At 41.2% G+C, this 27,024-nt stretch overlaps 2 protein-coding genes across 6 annotated transcripts in view; one reads left to right on the forward strand and one right to left on the reverse strand.

Annotated features, from left to right (window-relative positions):
• On the forward strand, window positions 1-13,003 carry spdef (SAM pointed domain containing ets transcription factor). 2 transcript variants are annotated; one of them, XM_030419096.1, is made up of 6 exons: window positions 1-324; window positions 7,724-8,126; window positions 8,830-9,027; window positions 9,332-9,379; window positions 9,628-9,762; window positions 11,040-13,003. In XM_030419096.1, the coding sequence occupies exons 2-6, from the start codon at window positions 7,733-7,735 to the stop codon at window positions 11,294-11,296; spliced, it is 1,032 nt and encodes a 343-aa protein (XP_030274956.1). In that variant the 5' UTR covers window positions 1-324; window positions 7,724-7,732; the 3' UTR covers window positions 11,297-13,003. The 2 variants fall into 2 exon arrangements, with proteins under 2 accessions (XP_030274956.1, XP_030274955.1); XM_030419095.1 differs by lacking the exon at window positions 1-324 and adding an exon at window positions 5,804-5,912.
• Window positions 13,004-16,200: 3,197 nt separating this feature from the next.
• Window positions 16,201-27,024, reverse strand: part of pacsin1b (protein kinase C and casein kinase substrate in neurons 1b) — a 33,036-nt gene continuing 22,212 nt past the window's right edge. For 3 of the 4 annotated variants that reach the window (XM_030421045.1, XM_030421048.1, XM_030421046.1), the window contains exons 3-10: window positions 24,497-24,653; window positions 24,164-24,399; window positions 23,219-23,374; window positions 22,546-22,721; window positions 22,343-22,463; window positions 21,501-21,625; window positions 20,854-21,050; window positions 19,318-19,427 (exon numbers count right to left, since the gene is read on the reverse strand). In XM_030421045.1, the coding sequence (XP_030276905.1) occupies window positions 19,318-19,427; window positions 20,854-21,050; window positions 21,501-21,625; window positions 22,343-22,463; window positions 22,546-22,721; window positions 23,219-23,374; window positions 24,164-24,399; window positions 24,497-24,653 (1,278 nt within the window). Of the gene's footprint in view, window positions 19,428-20,853; window positions 21,051-21,500; window positions 21,626-22,342; window positions 22,464-22,545; window positions 22,722-23,218; window positions 23,375-24,163; window positions 24,400-24,496; window positions 24,654-27,024 lie in introns of all 4 variants that reach the window. The other variant, XM_030421047.1, reaches the window with a different exon arrangement.

Here is a 27,024-nt window from a genome sequence, read left to right on the forward strand (position 1 = left end):
CCCCAGCAGGTGCTTTCACTTGAGGTTTAGTTTGCAGTTGTGCTTTAGGCTGTGACTTTCAGGTTTAGTGTAATTGTACCAAAGAGCCTGGTAGGGTCTGAGGCCTCAGACTGGAGGACACTCACCGAGGGGGGAATCAGACGTGAAGGGTGCCGCTCCTCTGCCCATCAGGTAGCGCCAGGGCGTCCAGTCTGAGCTGAGCTGAGCGTTCGTCTGCAGCGAGATAAAAGGCCGTCCTTCATCCTCTCAACACAACCAGCTACAGCTGCACCTGCATCATCCAGCCGAGCCTTTGCATCCAGCCAGCAGAGCATCTTTGCATCGGTAAGAAGACGCCAACATCCTAGCTATAGTGATGTGTATCCAAAGAAAATACAGGTTTTATTTGCATGTTGTTGTTTGAGGAGCGTTTGTGTGACACTTTTCTGGAGATCCGTGATATCATGATGTCTACAGTGAACGTTACAGTTACATTTAAGCTCTCCAACTTCAACATCGTCCTCTCATCTCTCAGAGAAAAGGACATCCTCTGTGCAACTTACCTGGTATAGGATTAACAATACCTAGACAACTTCAGTCATTTATAATTATTTATGATTATTAATTAAATATGGTGCAAACTTACAGTCAGTTAAAAGTCTGATTTATAGCCAGAATTTAAAACAAAACATCTAGTCTGTGACAAAGTCAGAGGGAAAAGAGGAGAAGATGAAAAGATGTTTTTAATTCACCTCATCAGGCTGTTTCCTGCACATTCGCTCTGGCTCTTGGATAAACTTTCCTGTTTTTCTTGTCAAATTGCATGTTAGCTTTCACACCAAAGATAAATAAAACAAAATGTGGTCAGATAACTGGTGACAAGGGGGGGTTTGTCAGTGGCTGGTTGCCAAAAACCACAAGCTAACATATTCAAAATAAATGTGTCGCTGCCGTCCAAGTTGTTAAGCATAAACATAAATAGAAAGAGAAGTGGATTTTCTGCTTTGTTATTTACGAAGGTGCAAGTGCGTCATCCACATGACACAATAGTGTTCAAACAACAGAAACTTTACATTTCTTTATTTCAGTTTTCAATTTTAAGTTCTGGCAACGCCGTGCTTATGGTCTGGTTAGATTTAGGCATTATAAAAACTTGGTTGTGTGTGTTTTGTTGCCACTAACACGGAGGGAAAATGTCCTGACATCTCGATAGATATAAGCGGTTTTGATGCCAAGAAGACGGCTTCAAAATGGCCCAACAGACGTTTTTATTTCCTGGCCCTGTCACTTAAAACGGGACCCAAACGGTTGTCTTCAAGTGATCATGAAACCACCATGCCCTCCTCCTCACCTGATAAGAAAATACCTTATATATATGTTGTATGAATGTAATATGATACATATTGTAGAAATGTTGATGTGATCGGTATGAAACGTATCAGGAGGCGGTTTCTAGAAAAGCACAGAGCCAGCGTTTTATCCTGGCAGCTTGGCTGTACGCCCTGATGACTTGTTTAACCCTGTTTTCTGCTGCACTTTGTCACATTTATAGCTCACAAGGCCGCATCCAGACATTTGGAAAACAAAAACATTTGGATGTTTGAGTGAAGAAGACCAATTTGATTTAGTTTGATTTGCCCTGAGAGTCCTAAAACATAAAAACACAGAGCAGACGCAATGATTCTAATAGATTGTGCAGCAGGTTCAGCATCACTAAAACAACAAAAGTGGATCAATAAAGTAAAACAATTACACTTGCAAGCTGCAGGAAACCCACCTCATGTAGTTATTGATATTTATATTATTATTAATCATACTATTGTCATGTGTTGAAGGTGCACCATGTAGTTTTGGGGGAAGTAATTGTAATCAGAAGAGAAATATCTTCATTGACTTGTTGAAGATTTATTTATATTTCCTCATTCATGTAGTAAATATTATAATTCTGAGTTTGAATTTTGTCTCCCAAACTACATAGTGACCCTTTTAACTTAGAAAGGACAAAACATTTTTATATCTGTTTCTCCAGTTGTGTTTGTTTATCCCACACACACTGACACACTCGGTTTTAAATGGCACCTTCTGGACCAGTTTCTGATTAAACCATATTTCTACGTAACTTTTAAAACTGTTGCCATCAGCACTCTGCTCTCTGGGATCGTCTGACAGCCACCAGGTTTAAACCAGCAGCACCAGCACACACCTCTGGCCTCAGATAAACGGGTTAATTTGGCCCTCCCCCAGTGCTTCACCACCAATCTTCACGTCAAATCTTTTATTATTATCTTTGTCATTAACTGTGAATAAAGCTCTCTTTAGAAATTAATTTAAACCAACAGTAAAAAGTGTTGGCAGTGGTTTGGCATTTACCTCCGAGGCTGGCCTGATGCCAGTGCACCTGACGATCAGTAAAAATGAATCACCGAGTGAACCAACATCCTCCACAGTTAACAGTTAACACAACGTCAGCGACAGGATAAGTTGACTGCAACAGAAAGGAAGTGCATGATCTGTAAAATACAAACTAAACAGAAGCTACTGCAAACACACATGCAACGCACATTTGCAATTAATACTTAAACCTAATTTATAATGTGAACAGAGCACCTGCACGTGTGGGTGTTACCGTGAATAAAACCTGCGAGGCAGCAGTCAGATCCTGAGCACTTCCTCCGTCCATCTCCATCTTTTTTCCTTCTTCTCAGAACAATGACTTCCAGAGTTGGTCCGAGTTTCCCATGAGAAACAATAACAAGGGGGGAAATCTCCCTTTAACTCTCGCACGGCAAACAGTCACGCCTGGCTGTACACACTCCTTTAACTCCAGACTCAAACAACACAGACCTTTAATGTGTGTGTGTGTGTGTGTGTGTGTGTGTGTGTGTGGAGCTAAACACAGGATCCACACTGCGGTCACTGTTAGATAGATGCTCTCGAATCTCACACGTGACCTTTTTTTCTTTTTTTCAACTTTTCAACAACAAGCAGGTCAAGCACGCTCTGGAAAAGACTCGACTTTCGCTTGTTTTAATCTCTTACTCATTAACCTTAATCTAAACACCGCGACGATGTCTGTCACACAACTGTTGCAGCAACAGTGATCGATGGGCTGACGGGTTCATTTGTGTCGGTCTGCAGCTTTCACCACTTTCATTTACGACTTTACGGCTCTTTAACTTAAACTTTTACATTTTTTTCCCTTTGCTTTCCCTTGGGGTTTTCTTTTGTGAAGGAAGGTTGTGAGTCACGTATCAGATGTAGGTTGGGGATGATATAAAGACGTTGTGTTAGGATTACCCTGTACAACACAAGTGTGGTTAATGATATTATGCTGATAATCATAAAAAATATTCCCCAAAATGAAAACTAAAATGCACTAAAACTTACTGGAATCACTCAACTTTGCAAACAAACAATCAAAGAGTCTTAATAAGTGATCATAAATCATAAATAGGTCTTAATGCACGTTTCCTGTCGTTTTACAGTTTTGGAAGTTAAACTTGTTTGCGGGGGTCCCAGTGTGCAAACCTTACCTCCAGGCGACCAGGTGACAGGCTGAATAAATCAGGAAACCAATATTAGACTTGTTTGTTGCGATTGTTCTGATAATGAAAATTCACAACAATTAACATTAACTGGAGCGTAATCTGTTAATGTCCCACCACTAACCATGCGCAGCTGAGAGGCCTCTGAAAGTTAAAAGGGCCACGCCGGTACAGATTCGAGATTACTTCTACTTTACTTGAATATTTTACATTTTAGAGGCAAATATTTAACTTTTCTCTCCACTAGATTGATTCAATAACATTATTTACCAGTTACTTTGAAAGCTGAATGCTGCATCAGAGCCAAAGTATCCACTTTGACGTATTGAAGAGCCGGAGACATCAAGGTTTAGGTGAAGAGATATTTTCTTTTATACGGTTTTCAACACATGTGATTTTAGGCAACGTAAAGGGGGATCAGTGTGAGGTCATATTGACAACTGCAGTGATGTGAAAAGCTTCAGGCTCCGTAATGATTCAGTTTTGGTGACCATTCAACAAGTCCTTTCTACAATACCACTCATGTGACTTAATTCTTGGCTGGTGTAACACGCAGGTAGAGCTTTTGTCAGCTCTGAAGAAAAACGTACTTTTGACAACACAACCACCAGTTAATAATGATACGAACCGCGTTTCAAATAACGGCATTCTTCACGTTAGATGAGACTGAGCACGTAGAAGAAATACGGTTCCCAGGGTGGAGGCCTGCGTGGAGGGAGTCCTCCTCCGTCTGTGTCAAAGGCTGACTTTGCAGAGTAAATGGAGCGAGCTCTAATGCTCCTGAAATGAATATCGCCGTCTTGACCAAACTCATTTAGAGATCAGTCAGGGTCTTAATCCCTCTCCATAGGGGTGTGTGTTTGTGCCTTTTTCTTATGCCCCCTCTTCCTTTTCGAAGAAGGTAATATGGCTAAATTTGCTTTGCTAATGGGCTTAGCGCAAGCTGTTACAGAGCAGAGTTGACACACAGGCAGCAGCCAGGCTGGGATACCAGTGGCTTTTAATCTGACTCCTGATGGAGTGAAAGGGAGTGTGGGCGATAGTTTACGAGAAGTCTGAAGATAAAAGGAAGACAGGGGAGGAGGTTTTACAGCAGGGGGCCGGCGACCAGAGAGTGGAAGGGAAATCCTTTTTTTTTTTTAAGGGGCGGGAGAGATAACTTCATTTGAGTTTGGTAAAAGAAAAAAAGACAAGATGTTTTCTTTTTCTAAAGTTTTTAGCAGCTTCGCAATTAAAGTGTCATTGAGGAAAAATAAAAAATAATCACGTGAATCATGATTTTTCACTCTTGAATTGAAGTTTCCAAGAAGTATTCAGACGTCAGTCTTTGTCTACTCGCCTCCTTGTCGATGGAAAGTCGGGTGAAGTTTCGCAGTCGACGAAACATTTCCGGAGCTTCACAGCAAAACAGCGTTCTCTTTAACTACTGAAGTAGAAAAAAATAAAGTGAAGTCTATGGAAGCCCTGAAACCCAAAAGACAAACTTTAGACCCTTGAAGAAACTTCACCTGACTTTCCATCAGCATGAGAGTGAGTTGATGATGATTTGGATGAAATTCTCCTTTAAAATCACCTGGACACATTTTACTCTACCCTCACAGATGATTTCTTTTGCTCACGGCTGTTCTCTGTTGTGACATTTTATGAGGCCTAACTTTTTTTGTGTCTCGACAAATAAAGCCGTGCCTCTCCTTGAACATGTGCGCGGTGGGGAGTGCACCTCCTTTACCGAGGCGTGAGCTACAACCGCTGATAACCCGGTGTGTGACAGCAGTGTGCCGTCCCCGTATGCCAGCTGTGGCAGCCACGCATTATGGGCGCCATATGCGAGTTTGCCCTGAGATTACAACACTTGTGCTACAGCTGACGTCCATAAATGACCACTTATGATGGCAATTTCCTGTCCTAGCTATCAGTAGAGTCTTCATAAAGCAGGCTGCCTCGGTGGTGTTGTGCGCGCTCTCCTCTCCACATTATCTAACTTGATTAAAAACTCCAGCTGACAGTGGAGACAGAGGGCTGCAGAGACGGCACCTTGAAAGCCGAGGCAGGCGGGCCGAGCTGCTTCGGGTCTCAATACGAGTCACCTTGCCCCCGAGGCATCAGCCATTCTGGGCCACTGACCCACAAATAAGAGACTCAGTCAAATCCATTTTGCCCCATGCCTGTCAGCACTGCGTGTGCTTTAACTCTCTTGAGGGTCACTTCACCAGTATCCCCAAGTTAGGCTTCTTATAGAGCATCGACCGGCGCTCACCTCAGATCTGCTCCCAACACGTTAAGAGAGAGAGTTCCGGCCTGCAGCCGCTCTGATGGAGTTTCTCACTAAACAAAAACAACTGCAGGTTTAGCAGCCAGAGAATTACAGGACAGGAGCTGCAGGAGAAGGTATTTTCTACTTTTTTTGACTCGAAGCATGAAATCGCTCGACTGTTTCATCACGGTGTCAGACAGGATTATCGTTTGGATGCAGATTTATATGATGCGCTTAAACACGGGTTATGAAATAGTCTCAATTTAACGCTGATGCCTCAAATATGACTCACATAAACACAAGAGAATATCAGGGAGTCGCTGTTTTGAAGACTTGCAGCCTGACTTGACGGAGAACAAATGACTTTAGACTCAACTTAGACTCTGAAGTTAAAGACTTGACACCTGGTGACTCGGCTGAGTCGTCTGTGTTCGTTTTGATGTTTTCAGTTTAGTTTGTAAAGTTATTTGTTTTTGTTTGATTATATTTGTTTAACTGAGTGCCAATACTTATCATGCAAATTCCATTCACTGTCATACTTGTTGAACAGGTTAGATAAACTGGCTTATAGCGTCATTATTTGACTGGTACTCATATTGAGTCTCTTCTCGTTATAAAGACTGCAGGTGAGATCTTATCTTGGCAGGAACAGAGTGACTTGACTTGCCCCTCTCCCCCCAAAAAATTTCTTGTTTGAGACTTGGACTAAATGACTATACGACTCTTTGACTGCATGAAACACTACATTTATTAAACACACTGGCGTCACAGGGTGGATGTCCGGGTGGACAGCAGACATACAAAGTCAAAGATTGTCACACCAGAATCCAGTCTGTGGTTTGGATCAGGCAACGAAAGCACTTTGGTTACAGTTAGGAAAAATATTTTCAGTTTGCCGAACAGTCAAGACATTTAATCTATAGGACTGATTTAGGTCAAGGTCGGGAAGGTTTGTGATTTTGAATATGTTAAATACATTTTTAATTTTATTTCAAGGACATAACGTTGTTAAGAAATGTCAATAACTTCAGCTGCAGCTCAATAAAAATGCTTCACTAACTCTTCATTTTACGGGCTCAATTTAATGGTTGGTTGATTCCATTACAACAATAATTACCTCAAAATGTATGAAAAAATTAGCCCAGCATAGTTTCATGATAATATGCTATTTTCCAACAAGCAGTCATTAAATAACTGGTAATTTATTTATTATATTTTTAGGAAACTTCAGTCAAGCTTCTGCTTAACTTCTGCTAATCGTTTCATTTTAATTTCCAACAAACTTCTGTTATATTAAAGTTATTAATCTGACTCTTCCCTGTGCATCTTACAAAAGTTACATTCTTCTGTCACTTGCTTCCCAAACAAATACGCATGTGGCAGGTGTGCTCATACCGTTTTCTTCCACAGGGGCTGCCAAAATCAACAAAGATTAAAGTTCCTTGTAGCGACTTTAACTTCAGAATAACTTTTATCGAGTTTGAACGTGCTTATGTTAAAGATAAGGGTGTCACAATGTAGCGACACTGACGATAGTCTTGATAATTAGAAGTGATATTGATATCATGTTAATGAAACACATACTGTGTATCATCCAAATAATCCAGTGCCCCTTAAATCATTTCTGTTTTGTTCCATTCTCACTTTATGTGGTTGCCATCCACCATAAACTGCAAAGAAAATAAGAAAAAGATGCCAGTTAGCTCATGGCTGTCACAGTGTGTGGCTTCTACCACACAGAGACAAGAGCGAGACACTGGAGACACAGTTCAGGCTCCTTGTTTCGGCAAATCTGCTGATTTTCTTCAACAAAGAATCTTTTTTTGAACATCTTGCAAAGCTTAAAGGACAAGTAAAAAGTTCACATGTCTCTCAGTTCATGTGAATTGACCTTTCTCGAAATATAAAAGTTTAATTGGACTTTTCTTGTCTCCCTCGCCTGCAGGTACCAGTTATGTCAAATCCAGCGGGCCCGGTGTATGGATCCCGGATGACAGAGGACTCCCTCGCCATCCTGGATCGAAACAGGGTCCCTGGGGAACCCTGGGATCTCGAGGAGACCAAACCGAGCCTCTACCTGTCCTGCTTCGACATGCTCCTCACCGAAGACGCCACCTGGCTGGTGAAAGTTTCCGAGGCTCCCCCGACGCTGGCTGTACCCATGACTCGCATGGAGCCCCAGGAGGAACCGGAGCAGTGCCCAGTCATCGACAGCCAGGAACAGGGACTCTCTCCTGGGCTGGAGGGTCAGGAGGAGGAGCGCTCTCTGGAGCAGGTGCAGAGCATGGTGGTGGGAGAAGTCCTGAAGGACATCGAAACAGCCTGCAAACTGCTCAATATCACTCCAGGTAAGCCGACTTCCACCACACCTGCTGCTGCAGTTTGTCATCCGAGACACATAACTGACAAAGACACCGATCTTTAAAGCACACAGGGAGTTTTTCACGGCACAAAAAAGAAAATGTTGCCCGTTATTTGCAGCTGAAGGGATCTTGAGTCAGAGACTTTTAAGCTTCTGGATCTCGCACTCAAAACCAACATATATTTGTGTGGATAGTCCAGGAAAGATGACAGATCAGATAAATCATATCCTTACTGACGCAAAGCTGTGTTTGCCTGCTCCAGGATCTGTTTAATCCTGACCTTTGCATGCGTTCGCTCTCGGACTGTGACAGTGATGGTTCTTTCTTGCCATATTAGACGTCGTGTACACAGTCTTAAGGGCGAGGCCTCCTGTTCACTGAGCAAACAGACGAAGCATTATGTACTGTAAGGCCTCCGGCTGTCATGAACCTGCGCAATCCCCAGTGATCTGTTCCACTGATTACGACTGCACTGGCATGAAAGACTGATGACTTTGTGGTTTCAGTAAATGTATTATGCGTTAAAGTAAGAGGACATAATAAACACTGAAGACACGTAACTAAACTTGACTTAACTAGATTCAATGTGACTTTAATCTCACTGGAGGTATAAGCTGGGGTTTTTCTCACCTTCCTCCCCTCTTTCCCTCTCTCTCTCTCTCTCTCTCTCTGTCTCTGTTTTTCGTAGACCCTATCGAGTGGAACACGGGGAACGTCCAGAAGTGGCTGCTGTGGACTGAACATCTGTACAGGCTGCCACACGCAGGAAAGGCCTTCCAAGACCTGACAGGAAAGGACCTGTGTGCCATGAGCGAGGAGGAGTTTCACCAGCGCTCTCCGCAGTGTGGAGACACGCTGCACGCACACCTGGACATATGGAAGTCAGGTGTGTGTTTAGCAAGTGGATCAGAGCCACCTGCAGCTCCCACGATGAGTGTATTAACCAGTGAATGAGTGTTTTTCAACTTGTCTTTGTGTATTTATGTGCAATATGAGCAGATCTGGATGGACAAGTCAAGTCATTTCTCTTACCTCACAGGACTTTTTCAATTTGTGCAGAACACGACGTGCTCCAAACTCGTTTTTTTTGTTGAGGAAACAACCACGCAGAAACAAATGAACAAAAACATTGTCAGAGAAAGAAGTTTAAGCCTTGAATTCATTTAAAATAATTTCTCTTCTCTCTTCAGCTTCCTGGATGAAAGAGAGGTGTTCGATCGGAGACACGAAAACCACCGGTAGGTTTGGTTTCCTGATACTCTGAATTGAATAATAAATCCATTATAACTTTGGACAGTGGTAAAATATATTAGACTCTTTTTGGATTTTTGCTTTCAAGCTAAACAAGCACCTTCTTGTTTTATCTCCTGTCTCCTGGTTTAGTTTGGAAACATAAGTGGCCTCACCTCACAACGTATCTGGCCTTGAATCCAAAAACTGTGGCCTCAAGGTCAATGAGTTGTTAATATTTGTGTTGTTGTCGTAGGTGGTGAGGAGCTTTGGTCCGAGGCAGACTCGTCTTGTTCGGGTCAGCCCATCCATCTGTGGCAGTTCCTCAGAGAACTCCTGCTGAAACCTCACATTCACGGACGCTGCATCCGCTGGCTCAATAAAGAAAAAGGTATCTTCGTGCTTTCAGCTCCGACTCCACTCACAGTTCAACTGCTTTCAGAGCTTAGACCGCAACTGAAGTGTTTTTAATGCTTACACAGAAAGTGACACTTCACCTGCCGCCGCTTGTTGCATGTCAACACAAACTTCAAGTGCTTTCAGTATTTACTCATAAACCAAAAGTTCAACTCCACCTTCAACTTCAATACTTATTTTGTTGATTAACATTCACACACCAACTGCTTTCATTGCTTACACTTCACTTTACTGAGCGACACTTTGGTTTATCTTCTTCTGCTGCTTTCATCTGTTTCACCTCAACTACTCAGAGCTCACGCTTTGTCTGAATTTTCAAATCCTTTCAACACTTCAACAAACACTTCGTCTACTCACATTTTATACGTGTTCATCTATTATTCTTCAGCTGAAACTTGTACGAAATCTGGTGATTGCACTTCGAATAAAAGTTCAGCTCATTGCAGTGAATATCCTTAAAAGTGACATTTGAGATCCTTTACATGCTTATAATTTAACCTTTTAGAATACTAACTCAAGTGTTAAACTCGAATTGAACCGAAACTTTTACCTCAGATGCAGAGAATTTTAAAGTTGTTCACATTCATTCAAATGCTATTTTTACATAATTTAACATGCAAGTTTTTCTTACAAAAATTCAGACTTTTTTCATTCTTTTTACAATCAATATTTGATATATAAGAAACAAGGGTGTGGCTCTAATATCAATTAAATGGCTTAACAGTGGTGACATTTCTATTGGAAGCGTCAATAGAGATCGTAGATAAGATAAAGCAAGGGCTTAATTGTCATTCTCCTCTCAGTCAATACAAATAAACTGATAAACAAGAAGAAAACATAACTTCTCTAGGTCTGCATTCTTTTTGATTATATGTCACAAGATTTTAAAGGTGCACAGAAAAGGTATTTTTACATTTTTAAATCTGCACATCAATTTTTTCTTACGAGCAGTCTTCCTTCTTTGTGCCTTTTGCTGGCACATTGCAGGGTTTTATTCCACATTACTGTCATGTGTCGATCAGTGGAACAGCATTAAATTATCGGCAAGGTGGACGTGAACAAATAAAGCAAGGACCCGCTGACGAAACATTCCTCTGTATCACCACTAGTGGTCAAACACTCCACCGAGTACCTTTAATCTCAGTGTGACTTCTGGTTCAAACAAACAACAAAGAATGTGTGTAAAATGTGTAAAACGCACTGTTTATTTCGTGGCGCTTACAAATGTCGATTCTCTTGTGATTCCACCAGGTATTTTTAAAATCGAGGACTCTGCTCACGTCGCGAGGCTCTGGGGGCTCAGAAAGAACCGGCCTGCTATGAACTATGACAAGCTAAGCCGCTCCATACGGCAGTACTACAAGAAGGGCATCATCCGCAAGCCCGACGTGTCTCAGAGACTGGTGTACCAGTTTGTCCACCCGGTTTGTGGCGGCAGCATAGTGGGAGGAGCGAGAGGAGGAGGAGGAGGAGGAGGAGGAGGAGGAGATGAAAACCTACCAAATTAAAAAGGACACATTATCTCACCGCCGCGCACTTGAAGACCTAACCCGAGATGAAGAGGTGACATAAAACACGTGCACTGACCAACCCCAATGGTACACACTTCCACTGCCAACAGCTGGCAGCTGCTGTATGAAGGCTTATCTGAAGAAACACAACAAAGGTGGCTGTTGAGGCTTTTTTTTCCCCCCTGCTGCAAAAAGAAACAAAAACAGATTAAAAAACGAACTGCCTTGTCTTTTGCATGGTCTGCCTGTTTATCTTTCCATAATGTGATTCTCAGTTATTCTTTTAGTCTTCATTTCACCAAACAGCTTGAAGCGACCGGCCCACAAGCTGCAGGGAAACGCCCAGCACTCACTTTGCCTTTCTGTTCTGCTCGTCCTGACCACTGTCTTCTGTTTGACTTAGAGCCAGTTCTCCTGACGCAGTTGAAAATGTGGTTAGGATTGTTTCGTTTCTTTTTTGGGCTTGGTCCTCGCTGTTAAATAAACAGTCAGGCTGCTCTGTTATCTCGTCTGCAGACAAAGAGACTTTATTAGTTTGCTGGATCTGGACCCCACATTTTGGAGGATCCTCACACCCTGCTGGGACTGTACTGATTATGCAACTTTAATGTAATATTGTAGTTGAAAAGCGATGCATTCTCTTTATATTGTTTGACTGCTGAGGAGCCCTGCTTTATAAACTGCATAATATACTCTGACATCTGGTCCATACTGCTGTACATGTTGCATTTTATGTTCTGGGTGTTCTATTGTTGAGACCCAAAGTGTTAAGATGAAATAAATTGATATAAAATAAATACTCACATGAATAAATGAACAAAACAGAAAAAAATGAATGAGAGAATCATGAGATTGTTAAATGATATAATGTGTTTTTAGCCTTGTTAGCAGCGCGTACACGGCGATCTGTTGGTCCAACACTTCTGGATGGTACAGTTCATGTTCCTCCTCATGATTAACTTACAAACTTTGATGATCTGTTAATGTTTCAACAGGTCGAAGTATGAGTTTGTCTGATGGTCAGAAAGCTGCAAAATAACACTCCCATCAGCCTCAGCTGGACCGAATGTTAGCATGCTAACATGCTAAACACTGAACATGGTAAACTGGTTAAGATGAGCATGTTAGCATTTAGCTCAAAGAACCACTGTGACTGCTCTACTGTTGACGTCTGTCTACATTTTTAAAAATAAGAGACTTCTTAATTGAGATTCCATCAGTTTAAACTTCAAAATGTGCCTTTTTTCAAAACAGATGTTCTTTAATTAACCTGGTGCATCAGAGGATATTGAGATATTCACAATAGCCATGACATTAAGAAATTAAATATTGATTTTATGATACACATATGATATCATGTGAATAATCCAGGATATGTTAGGCCCTGTGCGTCTTTTGATTATTAGTAATCAGGTCGCCTTTTCACGAGTAATTGTGTGTCACTGTTCTTTTTTTGAGTCATGGTTACAGACTCTCTCTCTCCAGCTCCCTTCACTTGTATTGTGATTGAAAGATAGAAGGATAAATTTTGCTTTTTTCCCCCGACATTTCTATAGAATTGCGATAATATCGTTATTGTGACAAACCGCTCACACGCTCAGTTCAAACGGCTGGTTAATCAGACAATTTTAAACTCTCACTCTTGTGCTTCTTATTTTCATTTGCCTAAAGGCCTGCCTGAGGTTCTCATTAAACTTTATTTTCCGACTATGACTCATGAAGTGTTTGTATATTCAGTTACACCAACGGTGCACTCTTAACTTTTATTAGCAGGCCGTACAATGATCATTTAATTATTTTTACTATGTTTACTTTGCTGTTTCAGATCTCCATTGACACTTGATCTCTTTATCTCACCACTAACTGCTCTGTTGTTTTAAGAAAAAAAACTGGTTTCAAAATGTGTCATAATTGCTCTTCTTTCTGAGGCGGGCAACAGGTTTGTTCTGCCAAGAAAAGATGGCCCTGAGCTTCACTGAGCGGTTTGGTCTTTCAGGCGAGAGTGGAAGTTAAACGTATCCTCGCTTTGACTGCGCCGAGATAAATCTCACTGTTCCCCCTCTGCTTACATTGCGGATCAAGTTGGGTTAAGGTGTCAGTCTTCAGGTGAAAGGATGCGATTATCATAGATATCAGCGCCATGGCGATGGGGTAATAATACAGATACAAATGTGTAATGACAACAGACAGGGTTTGGTCTGTGGGTAGGATGTATTAATGTATTTATAGGCCTCATCCGTCGCTTCACTGTGGCGAACAACAACAAAAACTGTTTTGATACAGCATCCACCCTACAAACACTCTCACTGTAGGGAGGGCAGCTGAGAATATTAATAAAACAGAAACCCGTCCTGAAACATTCACACTCACATATAGTCTGGGATACTAGGATATGAGTGCATATGTGCTTGTGTGTGTGTGGATATAAGATACAAGTCAAATGAAATGTGTTTTATTACTTTGGGGGAGCAGAATTATTCAAAAAAAACGCAAATAAAAAAAATCAGATATGTCACAGAATACTCACTAAATATCCCTGATTAGGTTTTATAGTATTCACTTTAACTTATTTTTTTACTAATTTTCAATGCGTCACACTGTTTGTAACTTCTTAACTTAAATTCCCAAAGTTCCATTTTCAAATCAGACACATCTCTCTGCATCGTATATGTGTGTGTTGTATTGTTGAGAGGTCTCATTAATCAAAACTGGTTTCTGACTGAGCAGCTGTTATTTCTTATTCTTCAACAATAAATCATCCCAAAAAGTGACAAAATGATATGTGTGCAGACAGAAAATGATGCTTTGTAAGGTCTCAATAAATAAATAAATAAAAATGTAATTGTTTCGTAGCAGTTGACAAGTTTACATCCACCTCCTTCTGGTCGATCACCTGGACCATCGCGGTGCAGCTGTCTGGTTTGTTTTGGTTGTTTCAGACATTTATTCACGTTCAAGCCTTTTACGTTCTCTTACAGTCTTTTGGCCCTTCGATCACTTTGTTGGTAGGTTCATTGATAATAGTCAGCTGTTATGTTGCTGCCCTGCTCAGAAATAATCTTATTTCATAAGAAAATCTGAATCAAGACTCTTTAAGGGTGGGAGTCAAAATGCATTTTTTTTCCTGCACTTCTGAGTGTATGTTTCTTTTTCAATTAAAAAAAATAAACAAATAAATAAATAAGAATAAAAGATGCATTGTTTTAACACATCTTAATACCAGTCTTTCCCAATCAGGAAGGTCTGCAGTAAGGTATGTATATATATATATATATATATATATATATATATATATATATATATATATATATATATATATATATATATATATATATACACACACACACACATATATATATATATACATTTTAATTTGTATTGTTGTAGTTGTTGTAGTAGACTTGTTACCACAGATATCAGCGTCTGTGTGGAAGAAAGTTGAAGAAAATCTACTTTGGTTACATAAAGCTTCTCAGATAAAGCGGTTGTGGTCTAACCACTCTGAGTAATCCAGGTCATGGTAATTCTATTTGCTGTATCATAGGCAACTTGATGTGTTTCAGTTTCTCATCCAAGAAGCTTCCTCAGTTCTAACTAACTGGGGGGGAGTTGCAGGGTTAGGGTTAGGCTTTCTGTGTGGGAGTGTCCTTACAGAGTTGTTAAGGACACCAGTTTACAATAAGTACCTACAGAAAAATTACTTTGTTAAACTGTGAATGTTGTTGAAACTACCAGCCAGCTGCTGCAACACGTATTCAAACTTCTCTGAGCGGTCCCCGTGTTTGATACGGTGTCAATGTCAGAACCCCTGTTGACTGATTGGACTGGATTCAGAGCTCCTGTTGTGTTCAGACCGGCTCCTGATTAATGATTGAGAGTTGCTCGGGGGGGCCATTCTCCTCAGAGCCAATCAGGGTGGTGACGACGCCCTCTCACGAAAGCTTTCGTGAGGTGAGATTTGGAAAAAGAACTCACTGTTTTTGTGCCTGATGCCTGCAGGTTTATTTTGTTGTTTATCTCCACTTAACTCCTTTAAACCCACTAAATTATTTTCCATTTAATTTGGGGAAACTTCAGAGGGAGGTGAAGTTTCATTATCGCCGAGAGGCATTAATAATTATTACTGAAGAGGCAGCTGTGAGATTTTGGATCCCCAGTACATATTTCTTTATAGTTTTATTAGTTGTACGACTTGTTCTCATTCTTCGTCCTGCAAGTACCACCACATCCTGGTTTTGATACATGTAGTTCTATAATCCCAACGCTGTAAATTGATTTAGTTTTTGTATTGCACCACCCAACTGCAAAACTTGGGTGGTGCAAAAGAGCTTGCAACAGTAAAAAGGTTGTCTTGTTTTTGTTTTGTTTTTTTGTTGGAGAGATCTGTATCGTTGGGAAAACAAATGTCCTCACCAGCAATTTGAATAAGTTGATCACCATGAAATAAGTTAAAACGAGGCTTATCGTCAAAGTCCTGATGACTGAACTCAAATCAACCTGAAGTCAACCTGCGAGAATTATGATGGTCCGCTGACGGGCAGCAGGTGTTGCTGATTCTCAAAGATTGTGGTCGTTTGTGAGAACCTGACTCACGAACATGGCCTCACATCTCTGCAAGGCCGCCTGACAAAGAGCTTGGATGTGGTCACTCCTGCCCTCCAGTGGCAGACCGTGTCACTGAGTCAGACCCAGGAGGAAACAGCAGATGGGAGCCGCAGCCTTAACCTTAATTTAAGTCTTTCTCAGACCAGATTAAAGGTGAGGAGGCTCAGACTGTCACTGCTAAAGACTTGTGTTCGAATGAATTCAAAAGGGGGCCACAGTTAGCTTTTAGATATTTAGACACTGTGCTCAAACATCATATTCTACTTCACGTTTACAGAGTCTCGTGTGTCTCAGCGTTCTGATGACATCTTTTTTTTTATTTTTTTGCGTATGCAGATGAACAGGCACTACAGTTTGGAAAGTACAGCACTACGCTAAAGAAAAAGAGAAAGCCTTCTAAAGTCCCCCTAAAAGGTTTTTTTTTTCCCCTTAACATTGCAGAACAATGTTTCCAGCAGACAGAAAAAAGAAAAAGGAGCATCTGAGTATTTTCTTCTTTTTTTTTTTTTTTAAACATGATTTCACCGTCCTTCAGTGTATCACAGGAGTTTCACAGTGGACGCTGCAGCCGTAGCTTATTACACACTTTAACAGTACACTTGTTAACAGTCCCATTCTGTTTTTGTTTTTTTTAAATACAGTTAAAAGTCCCGTGGAGAGGCTGGAGTCTTTTGAATTCATATCGTCCTCAGACAAAAGAGGGCCCTGCGTGTCGTGTCGGTGGAAACCGAGCTGGATAAGCCGGAGTCAGATTCTGCAGGAGCGTGCTCTCTTTCACTTTATTGGACGTGGTGGTCGAGAGTCTTTGGAGTGGCAGAGTTGGAGGAATTTTTAGTAAGGCAATATTGATTTCACCCGTCTGAGTCCACTGCTAACAAGGAGCAACACTTTTTAAGAAGTATACACAAGCATAAACCCTGCACAAGAGACGATTCCCTCCTGGACCTTCTTTTCATTCTCTCTTTTTTTAAATGGACTTCTCTCCTGCAGCAGAGAAGCCAGTTGTCTCATTAATATTTCAGAGACGGATCCTCTTTCTGCTTTCTTGTGCAGAGCTCGTCGCAGCTTTCTCTGTCTGCATCAGTAAGAGAACACCCGCCTCCCTCATCGACGAGGGTGTAGTTTTCACCGACACCTGTGGTAACCAGGGGTAACAAATCTGTCTCGTATAACACGTACCGTTCCGCCACATGCACTCATACTCTTTGTCTGATTCAGGTCATTCTGATTAAAACTAAAACATTTAACTATAAAGACGTGTACAGCCGTTATCTAATACAGCATGTGTGTCGGTGCCCATCAGGACCGTGTAACGCAACGTAAATCATCCTGATAAAGAGTTTTAATTCGATCAAGAATCTGTCAATAATTTGGTGGGAACTCAATCGAGGACATGCACTGGATCGGTTCAGATCAGAGCGATAAACAGTGTGTGGGAGCATCAGCATGCACATAATCACAGAGATAAGAGCTGGAAGCTGATAATGCCGAAGTCAATGACAGTCGCTCAGGGTAAACAAGTCTCACTGAATGCAGAGCTTAAAAAAAATAAAGAATAAAAAAAAAAAACCCTGATCGTGAAATGAAGCTAATCTCCATACAAAACAGCTCTGAGTTTGTATTTTTCCGAGCAGGTTCAGCTCTTGGCGCCTGCATTATTAACACAGTGAGGAGACACAGGAGGGGAAACTAAACGACAGGTAGAAGTTCTAACAGGCACCTTGTTAGAGACAGGTGGGACAGCCGAGGTTAATGTAAACAATCCTTTTTTCCATTTCAAAGAGAAGCTCTGCTCGGTGACTTTTATCTCGCTTCAAGAAAATGTTAATTCTGTGACATGTTGTGCAGCGTGGCAGGAAAAAACAACTAAAAGCATTAAAGGAACAGTTCAGCCAAAAATGAAAATCCATCGTCATCTGAATTGCTGACTTCCGATGGAAAAGTCAGGTGAATTTTTGTAGTCCGCAAAACATTTCTGGACCTTCACAGCAACACAGCGTTTGCAGCATTCTCCTAAACAACAGAAGTAGATGGGGACTTAATGCAACCCAAAAAATGACATAAAATGGCTTCTTACAGCTCGTCTGCTGTAATCCAAGTCTCGAAAAGCCCCTAGATCATACACTGATTTTAAAAGATGTCATTTACACCCCTTTTAAAGCAAAAATCTTCAGTGGAGCTGCTGAGCTAAAAGAATTAGTGCTTATAATAAGATCTGGATACAGTGTTGAAGGCACACTAGAGACTTCCTCCGACGGAGCCGGCTCATGAAGGGAGATAAAATGATTTAATCGTGCGACTCTTCTAGACTTTCCAAATATTATTGGACTGTATGTCTCAAATTACTAGACTGAAGCGGGTCATTTTGAGAGGTTGTGAAGCAAAAAAACGGTTTTACAAATGCTTCTTTCACAATGTAAGCAGATGGGAAAAGGTTGTTTTGGCTTCAAAGCTTCATGATCTTCCTGGGGAAAAAAACTACAGAAGTAGAAGTCCTCATATACTTCTGTTGTTTAGGAGAATGATTCAGCGCTGTTTTGCTGTGAAGGTCAAGAAACATTTTCCATCAGCATGAAGGAGAGGTCATTTTACAAAGTTTCCTGTAAAGGAGTAGATTGACATGGTGGGAAATATGCTGAGACGAGAAGAGTAAACAGGGGGAGATAGACACCGCTCATCTCCACACACTAAATATGAAGCTAGAGATAAACTATAAAAAGAGATATAATTATAAACTTTTGGGGGCTTTAGAGATGTTGGTGGTTGATTGATTTTGTTACCTTCAGATGGAGCCAGGCTAGCTGTGATACCCTGTTTACAGTATTAAGGCTAAGCTAAGCTAAGCGGCTGTTGACTGTAGCTTCATATTCACTGTACAAAGAAGAGAATGGTATCAATCCTCTTTTCGCACTCATGATGAAGTCGAAGCGTATTTCCCAAAATGTTGAACTTTTCCTCAAATGGTAAACATGTAAATATTTCACAAAGAAAAGAAAACACTGTCTCCAATGAGAACACAACTGTACAAGCATCCAGACTGTAAAAAAAAAAAAGATTAAAATATATACATGAAATGCACAATGCATAGCTCATTCTCACTATCCAGGCACAACTGATGAAACCATATCAATATTATGATGAGAGTTAAAATACTGTATGGCGTGTTAGCATCACATTGGAAATCAAACACGGCTACACACAAAAGAGGCTATAATATGTTGCTTCAGTTGCAGTATTTGGAGATGATGATGTGATCCTGAACAGTCCTCTCTGTGATGAGCGCTGAGATGAAGACACTGTGCCCGACAGCAAGAGGAAGCTTTGCTTTCAAGTCTCTGGCAATGTGCAGTTATGACCGGACGGTTCAGTCTGGGTTTGCCCTCAGGTGACACAAGCGTCCTCAGCCGGAACAGTTAGATCGGCTCCACGTAATTGGCCGGGTAAAGACCCAGCCGGCCGTTGTCTAGGCGACCTTTACACCAGCCCTGCTCGTCCTCCTCCTCCAGCTTCATCAACTCGTCCCCTGGAACAGAGAAAGGACAAAGAAATGTACAACAGGAGGACATTGTGTCAGACAGTTCCGCTTATTGTTATACAGAGTCAAAGTAAACATGGATCTTTTAACTGTCAGCAGGAAGATTAAAGGAAAACTCCACCAAAAACCTGTTTTCACTATCAAACATTCCCCCCCAATATTAAAACTTTTAATGACATAACACTAAAGGCATTATAAAAGGCTGCCCAGTCTTCTAGGTATAATGTTAGCAGTTTAACAACAGGTACGTCCCAGGTCGACATTTTTTGCGGACCATGCACATACAGTATTTCTTGGTCCATAATTTATCCTTTTTGGACTTAGAGGCTCAGAGGTAACAAAATCTGATTTCTCTTTCACTTTTTTATACCTTGGGCATTTTCCTAAAGGGCTGAGTAAAAGTGACACATACCCCTTTTTTTTTAAAGATTTCTTACAGCCGCAAGTAGAAAAAACAATTAAGAAATGCAGGCTTGGCGTGCAGGTGGTCGAGTGGTTAGAGCGCATGCCACATACGCAGCCGACCCCGGTTCGATTCCGGCCGGAGGTCCTTTGCTGCATGTCACATCCCCTCTCTCTCCCATATTTCCTATCTGTCTACTGCTTAATAAAGGTGTCTATGCTGGAAAAAATCTTAAAAAAAAGAAATGCAGGCTTGAACCCTCCGACCATTGGCATTCTAATCAAGATAATCACCTCTTCTCACTCAATGGATAGAATGGCGTTCACACTTTGTCTCTTTGAGGAATAAATGTCGGATATTTTATATTTTTCTTTGTGTTTCTTCTTCTTTTACTGATCGTGCAACGACGTTCGAGACCTCATCTGTCCTATGTTCTATTCTTTTTATATAAATGACATTTTTTGCAACAGTATATTGAATTTAATATTGAGGCCTTTCTCCTCGGAGACTCTGTGTCCTCACAGTGCCTGCTTCTGCTTATTACAGTAATCACACAGGTATGTCTGTCTCTGGTCAATCTTGAGTTGCACAAATAGTTTGACATTTTGTGAAGAAAGCGAATATGCTTGCTTGCCAAGTTAGATGAGAAGATAGACACCATTATCTAATCTGTCTGTTAAAGATGATATAACAGCTGGCTATCTTAGCTTAGCATAAAGACTGGAAACAGCTAATAAAATATATGCCATTAAGCAATCCTTCTTATTGATTATTGATCACCTTAGATATCACAGTTCACTTCTAACTCGTGTTTTTGCCAACATATGGCTAAAAAAACAGCTGCTGTTTGTTGTCGGTGCATGTTTATCTTTGTCACACCGACTACATTTGCTGACATTGACAACAAAAAGTTAGTGGTGTATTTCTTGGTAATCTGTGATGTTGTTGATTCAAGGATTCAAAACAGTTACAGACACTCAAAAGACTTGATCCTTTGACTGTCGCGCTCACCTGCTTTGAAGCTGAGCTCGTCCTGCTCCTGGCCGTCGTAGTCGTACAGCGCTTTCACTCTCACACCTTTGACCACATCTTCGTCGAAAGGGTTCGATCCTCCGTTGGTGTCGTTGCCTGAGTTCGGGGCTGTCTGGTCCTCGTCCGACCACTCTGTAGAGGCCGTGAACGCCTGGTTCTTCTCGTAGCTGCTGACACTAAAGATTACACATCACAGTCTCGATGTTTATTTTCAGTCTTACCAGAAAACTGTTATGATGTTCTCATACCAATTCTGCTCTGACTGTGTGTCTGTTTTATGGTGTTTTAGTGTGTGTAGTTTGTTGTAAATCATTTCTTCTATCACTGCTCATAATACTACTGTCGCAATTCCTATTATTCCTATTAGTATAACTACAGTACTTCTTTTAATCCTGCTATATTTGTGCAGTTGACAATATGACAATAGTTACTTAGTTATAAAAACCCTTTCAAACAAAACAAAATTACTTACAAAATGACATGAATACTAACAAATATTAAACATTTATCCGACACCATACAGGAAGGCAGACACAGGGCAGTGTGTAGAAAGATAAACTGGTGATTGAGAGTGTTTGAGAGCTTCTATTAAATATGTCAAAAGATATATTTGTGTTTAATTTTACCTTCCCCGGTCTCCAGTTTGAGCGTGATCTACTGCCGATGAGACGTTGGTCAGCATGACTCCATCACTGCTTTTCTTTGACTTTTCTTTCTTGGAGATGTTATGACTCAGGTCATGGTTGTATTCCTGAAAAACACGAGAAGAAACCTGTAAACTTTGGATCGCAAATTCACTTTACATAATGCTTAGCCCTCCCTTTGCAAATAGTATTTGTTTGTAATCTTTGCCTTCAACGCTACCTTTAAACTAACATAGAAACAAGGTGTAATATTAAAGGAATAGTTGAACTTTTTGGGAAACGCTTTTCTCTCCTGTCCAGAGTTAAGTGAAAATAAGTAATTTCCTAGAGTACTGTCATCACTGTGAGGATCAGGAGTAAAAAAATATCTACATGGCAACTTATCATATCAAACAAAAATCCTGCTTTTTGCCTTTTCCAGGGGTATTATTTCACCCTTCAGTTACACAGATATTATGATGAATCGAAGATGATTTATCACATTATTGCTGAATCATAATACCATTGCTATCATGAGCAACATATTGTGGGGCCAAGGAATAGTCTAGAACATAACATATTCCGACTAAACAAATGAGATATAACATTTAAATTAGCTGTTGATGAATGATAAGATAATCTAACCCGCTGCTACTGTAGCTTTGACCTCATATTAGGGTGAAGACATGAGAATAATGTAAATCTTGTCATTTAACTCTCAGAAAGAATGCAGATAAACGCATTTCCCAAGTATCCCTTTAATGATTGGACAGTAGAGGAGAATGCTGCAGGTCTGAAATGATGATATTGTCTTAACCCTGTAACTACTTATTGTGTTTCTGTACCTCAAACTGTGGCCAGTTCATATGCATGCCAGGGCCGTGAGTGTTGCTGAACCACTTCAGATCATCCTGTGCACTGGCTGATGTGATGGTGCGTTCAAGTTCTCTGTACACTGTAGCATAACTGTGAGAAGACAGCAAGGATTTAGTGTATGGCTAAAGATACGTTTCTGTCTTGTCATATTAACTGTATAATCGTCTCAAACCTTTGGTCTTCTGTGAGGTTGAGGTGGCGTTTGACGTCCAGCAGCACCTCCCTGAGGAAGCTCAGCCTCTTCTCTTCAAACTGCTGGCACTGATCGAACACCTGCTCCATGTTTTCCATGTAATTTGGAGTGCACTTACTCAGCTCGTCCAGGGCCTTCTCATACTTCTCCTTGGCCTACACACAAGAAAGAAAAAGACTCTTAACACCCTGAAATATTGATGATATATAATGTGTCACTCTTAGGCAGGGTTGACTAATGTTTTAAAGGCACATTTCTAGTCCACATGTTGCTGTTTTTCAGTTCGGTCGTCAAATGTGAACCCCATTAACCTTGGATGGACAATCAGTGCGTATTCAAGCACAAGAAAGAATTTAACCTCAAGAGTGTAAAGGTCAAGGCCGTCAAAGCAGAGAACTGCTAATGTTGGAGTCGTGAGGGAGAAAAACAGAGGGGGAGGTGTGGGATTCAGTCACACATTAACTGTGCTGCGCTGACTACAGCCACGACACGTTAATAACACTTAATAACACCCAGGCTGCAGAGGAACCAGCGCTACATCTCAAAATAGCCTCTGAGCTGATTTGCTTTTGGCTTGATTGTGGAAAACAACATTTGCATAATGATGATCCCATAGCAGGCCTGTTGGATCTGCAGCAGCTGATGCTCTCACCTTCTGGGAGTCCTGTTTGCACTTGTCCACCTTCTCGTGGAGTTTCTTCTGTTGGTCGGCTGTCACAGAGGCCTCTCCCTTACTGTTGGCCTCCCTGATGGAAGCCAGCTTCTCCTCTTTGCAGGCCATGTGATAGGACTTCTTAGCAGCCTCGAGCTAAAGGAACAAGATGACATAAAGCATGTGTGTCGGCTAAATCGTAATTCCCAATAAATAAAGCAGGGGTGAAACCAGTCATTACTTAATCACATCACAATCTGACAGATGACCGGACGGCTGGTTTGAAGAACACTTTTTAAATACAGGCTGTGTACATTTCTGTATAGAGTGGGCATTTTGGTACTTTCACAATATTGTTTATTAGTTTATTATATCGAAGACAATCCCAATTAATTAACTGCATCAACAACAGTATCTACACAGACCTCCTTTATTATAAAGAAGACATGGAAATCTCACTTTCTACAACGTGGGTCCTTTAAGGTATTCAACTTGTTATCACAGACGACAAAGAAAAACAGCAGATCTTCACAATTTGGAGGCTAAACCAAAAGGAATGTATTTTTGATAACATTCTTAATGATTAACATTTGATAATCAAAATGGTTGCTATTAACTGCAACAACAAGCAGTTTCATTATTAGTTCCAGAAGTTCTCTTAATTGTAGAAAAAAGACATGAAATCAATAATTCTAGTTGATGCTGATATCAAAAGTTCCCCATAATAACGAAAAATATGTTTATCCCAATAATTTGTGCGCTTGAGTCACTGAAAAAAATATTTTAGAAAACCTCAACAGCACGATGTCTTCTCAGACACAATAGCCTGATTACTGTTGACTTGTGATTCAATTTTTCAAAGCTGCCAGCACCACAGATTCAACCCTTTGAAATTAGCTAAATGTGTCTACACCTGAATGGATGTATAAAAACAGACGTCCTCACCTCTTTTAGCTTTTTGGCCCAGGGTTTCTGGGCCTTCTTGAAGCCCTCCTCTGCCTCTTTGGTTTCCTTGAATCCTCCCATCATCTGTTTGTGGTACAAGTCCTTCTGCCAGTTCTTCACCTTCTCAAAGTCCTCGTTCATCAGGTTGTTCTTCACATCCTGGTGGAGCTCGCTCACCTTCTCCGCCTCCGTCATCATCCCCATCCAAGCTCGCTCTACGGTGCCGTACTGAGGCCCTGCAGGAGGAATGAAGGGCAAGTTAGTCAAGTGAGGCATTAGATAAAAAAAACAAAAAAAACAAACCTACTTGTTATTTGAAAGAAAACTGCTCACCTCTGTCGACCAGCTGTCTCCATCTCTTGGACCACTCGGTCAGTTGCTGTGAGTAGGCTTTCTCAATTTTGGCACGCTCCTGGATGCAGTTCATCAGGTCACTGCAGAGCCGGTGACCATCATCAATCCGCTTTACTGTGCGCTTGTAGTTCCCGACCTTAAAACAGAAAAACAACATGTCTTTTTTTTGTGTTCTCTGAACAGTGATTTGTTTTAAGCCTCTGGACGTGCCCTGGTACTTAATTTGGGGTCAGATTTGGATTTAACAAACATATCTTCTCAAATTAAATAGTGAATAGTGATGGAACGAACTCCCGACCAATATCAGGACAGCAGTCACCCGCCATCTTCCGCAAAAGACTCAAGACTCACTTGTTCAGACTTCACCTCAACCCCTGCATAGCATGACCAGCTCATTTTTGAGCTGCTTTAAAAGTTAAGAGGTGATTCAAGAGCTGCATCCTGTTGGAATAAATGGTTACAGAAGGCGTCATGGTTGTATTTTGTTCCTGAGAAAAGTGATGTATACTGTATTGCTGTTTAAAGGGATCATCGCGTGCAGGAGGTGCCACCTTTAAAAGGAAATTTTCTCTCAGCCTGGAGGTGATGCATTGAACAGGCAGGCAGGAACAGCAGGGAAGAGACTGCTGCTGCGTGTGGAGTTATGCAATGAAAGCAGAGGGTGGGTCATAATCATATAATTTACAACTCTACATGGACGCAAGGGCAGAAACCTCCCATGGAGTTCAGAGCTTTGCCCAGAGACTGAGAGAGAAAGAGAGCATAGAAATCCCAGCTTACTGCGTTTATTTTACACCTTTGTTGCAGAGGGGAAAACAGACCGTGTCTTTGCTGTATGTGTGATAGATGTTTACCATGAAAATGGCACTCAACAACTCTGGAGTGTGGACTAAATGAAAGCAGCAGGAGGACAAATGATTGTATTCCACACCAGCCCTCCTCTTCAGCAGCAGCCAGCCGAGTCAGCGATCAGCAGGCAGCACTGCAGCAGCTCTACTGTAATGCACCGACTGACTGTGATGTAGTGACTGTGTGCTGGAAACGGGCACCTTTGCTGCTCCAGCTGATTCCTGAGCACGCTGCCCAGGCTGGAGGATAAAAACACAGCCGAGTCTGAGAGGAAATTACAATACATAAACCCTGAATGTGTGATGGGATAATTCGTCTTTTCTGTCTCAAATACTCCCTGACTGCATCCGTCACGCATACAATATCCACACATGCCGTGACATGAAAGTCAATATTATCTGCAGCTGAAGATGTGCCAAAGCTTTTCCTGGTTTGAACACTGCGAACAGTCAGCAGCTCTCATATATAATGAATGGACTTCTAGGAACTTGTTGCTCGAATTACTGGGGGCTTTTTGTGCTCAGAAACGGTCTTTGAAATCCAGTCCAACGCATCTAGTCATCTAGAGCAAAACAATACGTCAATTATTCAATCAACAAAATAACAATCTGCCAGTATTTGGTTCAACGAGCAGCTGAGTTGATTTACAGGCAAATATATCCAAGTCTCAATTTCTCTGGAACAGTTTTCTGCTTACGTTGTTTTGTGTGGCAGTAATCTGAATACTAATGCTACCTGCAGTCTACATATTACCCTGTCATCATAAATTAGATAATTAGGCATGCCTGTTATTCCCAGTTTACACTGGGATATAAAGGTTGCATCTGTCCTGCCTGGCATTGGTCCAAAATGCGGCTGCCAGGCTCCTGATTGGCTCCAGGACGAGGGACGATGTTACTTTATTTCTAGCCTCCCTCCACCTGCTTCCACTATGCTTAAGGATTGATTTTAAGGTTGGGCTGTTCTTTTTCAAAAGCCCTAAATGCACTCACCCTATCATATATCACAAACCTCTTAAGCCTTTATTCCACATCCAAGCTCCTCAGATCATCTGACTTGAGCCTTTCAGCTGCCCTGTGCTCGAAACTTAAACTTAAAGGTGACCACGCATTTGCAGGAACGAACGACCTGCCCCTTTCAATCAGATTGACTAATTTAGGTATTGGTTCATGACATTCTTTTACACAATAAAAGGACATTAAAAACCCAGAATGGTGTAGCTGTCAGTGTGCTGGTTGGAGACAGATACAGTAGTTCCTGGCCTTTAACAAGCTCAAGAACCTAAACATGTAGAAGCTAACTTCAACCACAAAAGGCTCAGGCCTCTTTTAGAAAAAAAAAAAGTCTACTCTGTGCTTAAAAACTGAGAAAGTTGTTAGTTAACATGAGATGAGAATGTACACAGATAATGGACCTTCCACAGATAGGTGCATTAATGAAGGCTTAATAGCACAAAATGCAAATGCAAAACTCTTCAAACATACAGTAATGGAGGTTACTAAATGGTAACTAAATTGTTTAATGTGTTGATTTCAATTGTGGTTTGTCATAGAGCAAAAAAGACAGCATGAAGTCAGGTGGTGCTGCAAACAGATTCAGGTCTAATACGAGCTGTAGCAGGAGAGAAATTAAGTCATGAATGTGCTGGAAAAGAGAAA

This window comes from Sparus aurata, chromosome 6, assembly GCF_900880675.1.
Source record: "Sparus aurata chromosome 6, fSpaAur1.1, whole genome shotgun sequence".
NCBI classification, from domain to species: Eukaryota; Metazoa; Chordata; class Actinopteri; order Spariformes; family Sparidae; genus Sparus; species Sparus aurata.

Excerpts from the sequence above, each read along its gene's own strand:
- spdef (XM_030419096.1), top strand. The coding sequence starts at position 7,733 with ATGTCAAATCCAGCGGGCCCGGTGTATGGATCCCGGATGACAGAGGAC. Across the intron at positions 8,127-8,829 it reads ACTGCTCAATATCACTCCAG|ACCCTATCGAGTGGAACACG; the intron begins GTAAGCCGACTT and ends TGTTTTTCGTAG. Across the intron at positions 9,763-11,039 it reads CTGGCTCAATAAAGAAAAAG|GTATTTTTAAAATCGAGGAC; the intron begins GTATCTTCGTGC and ends TGATTCCACCAG.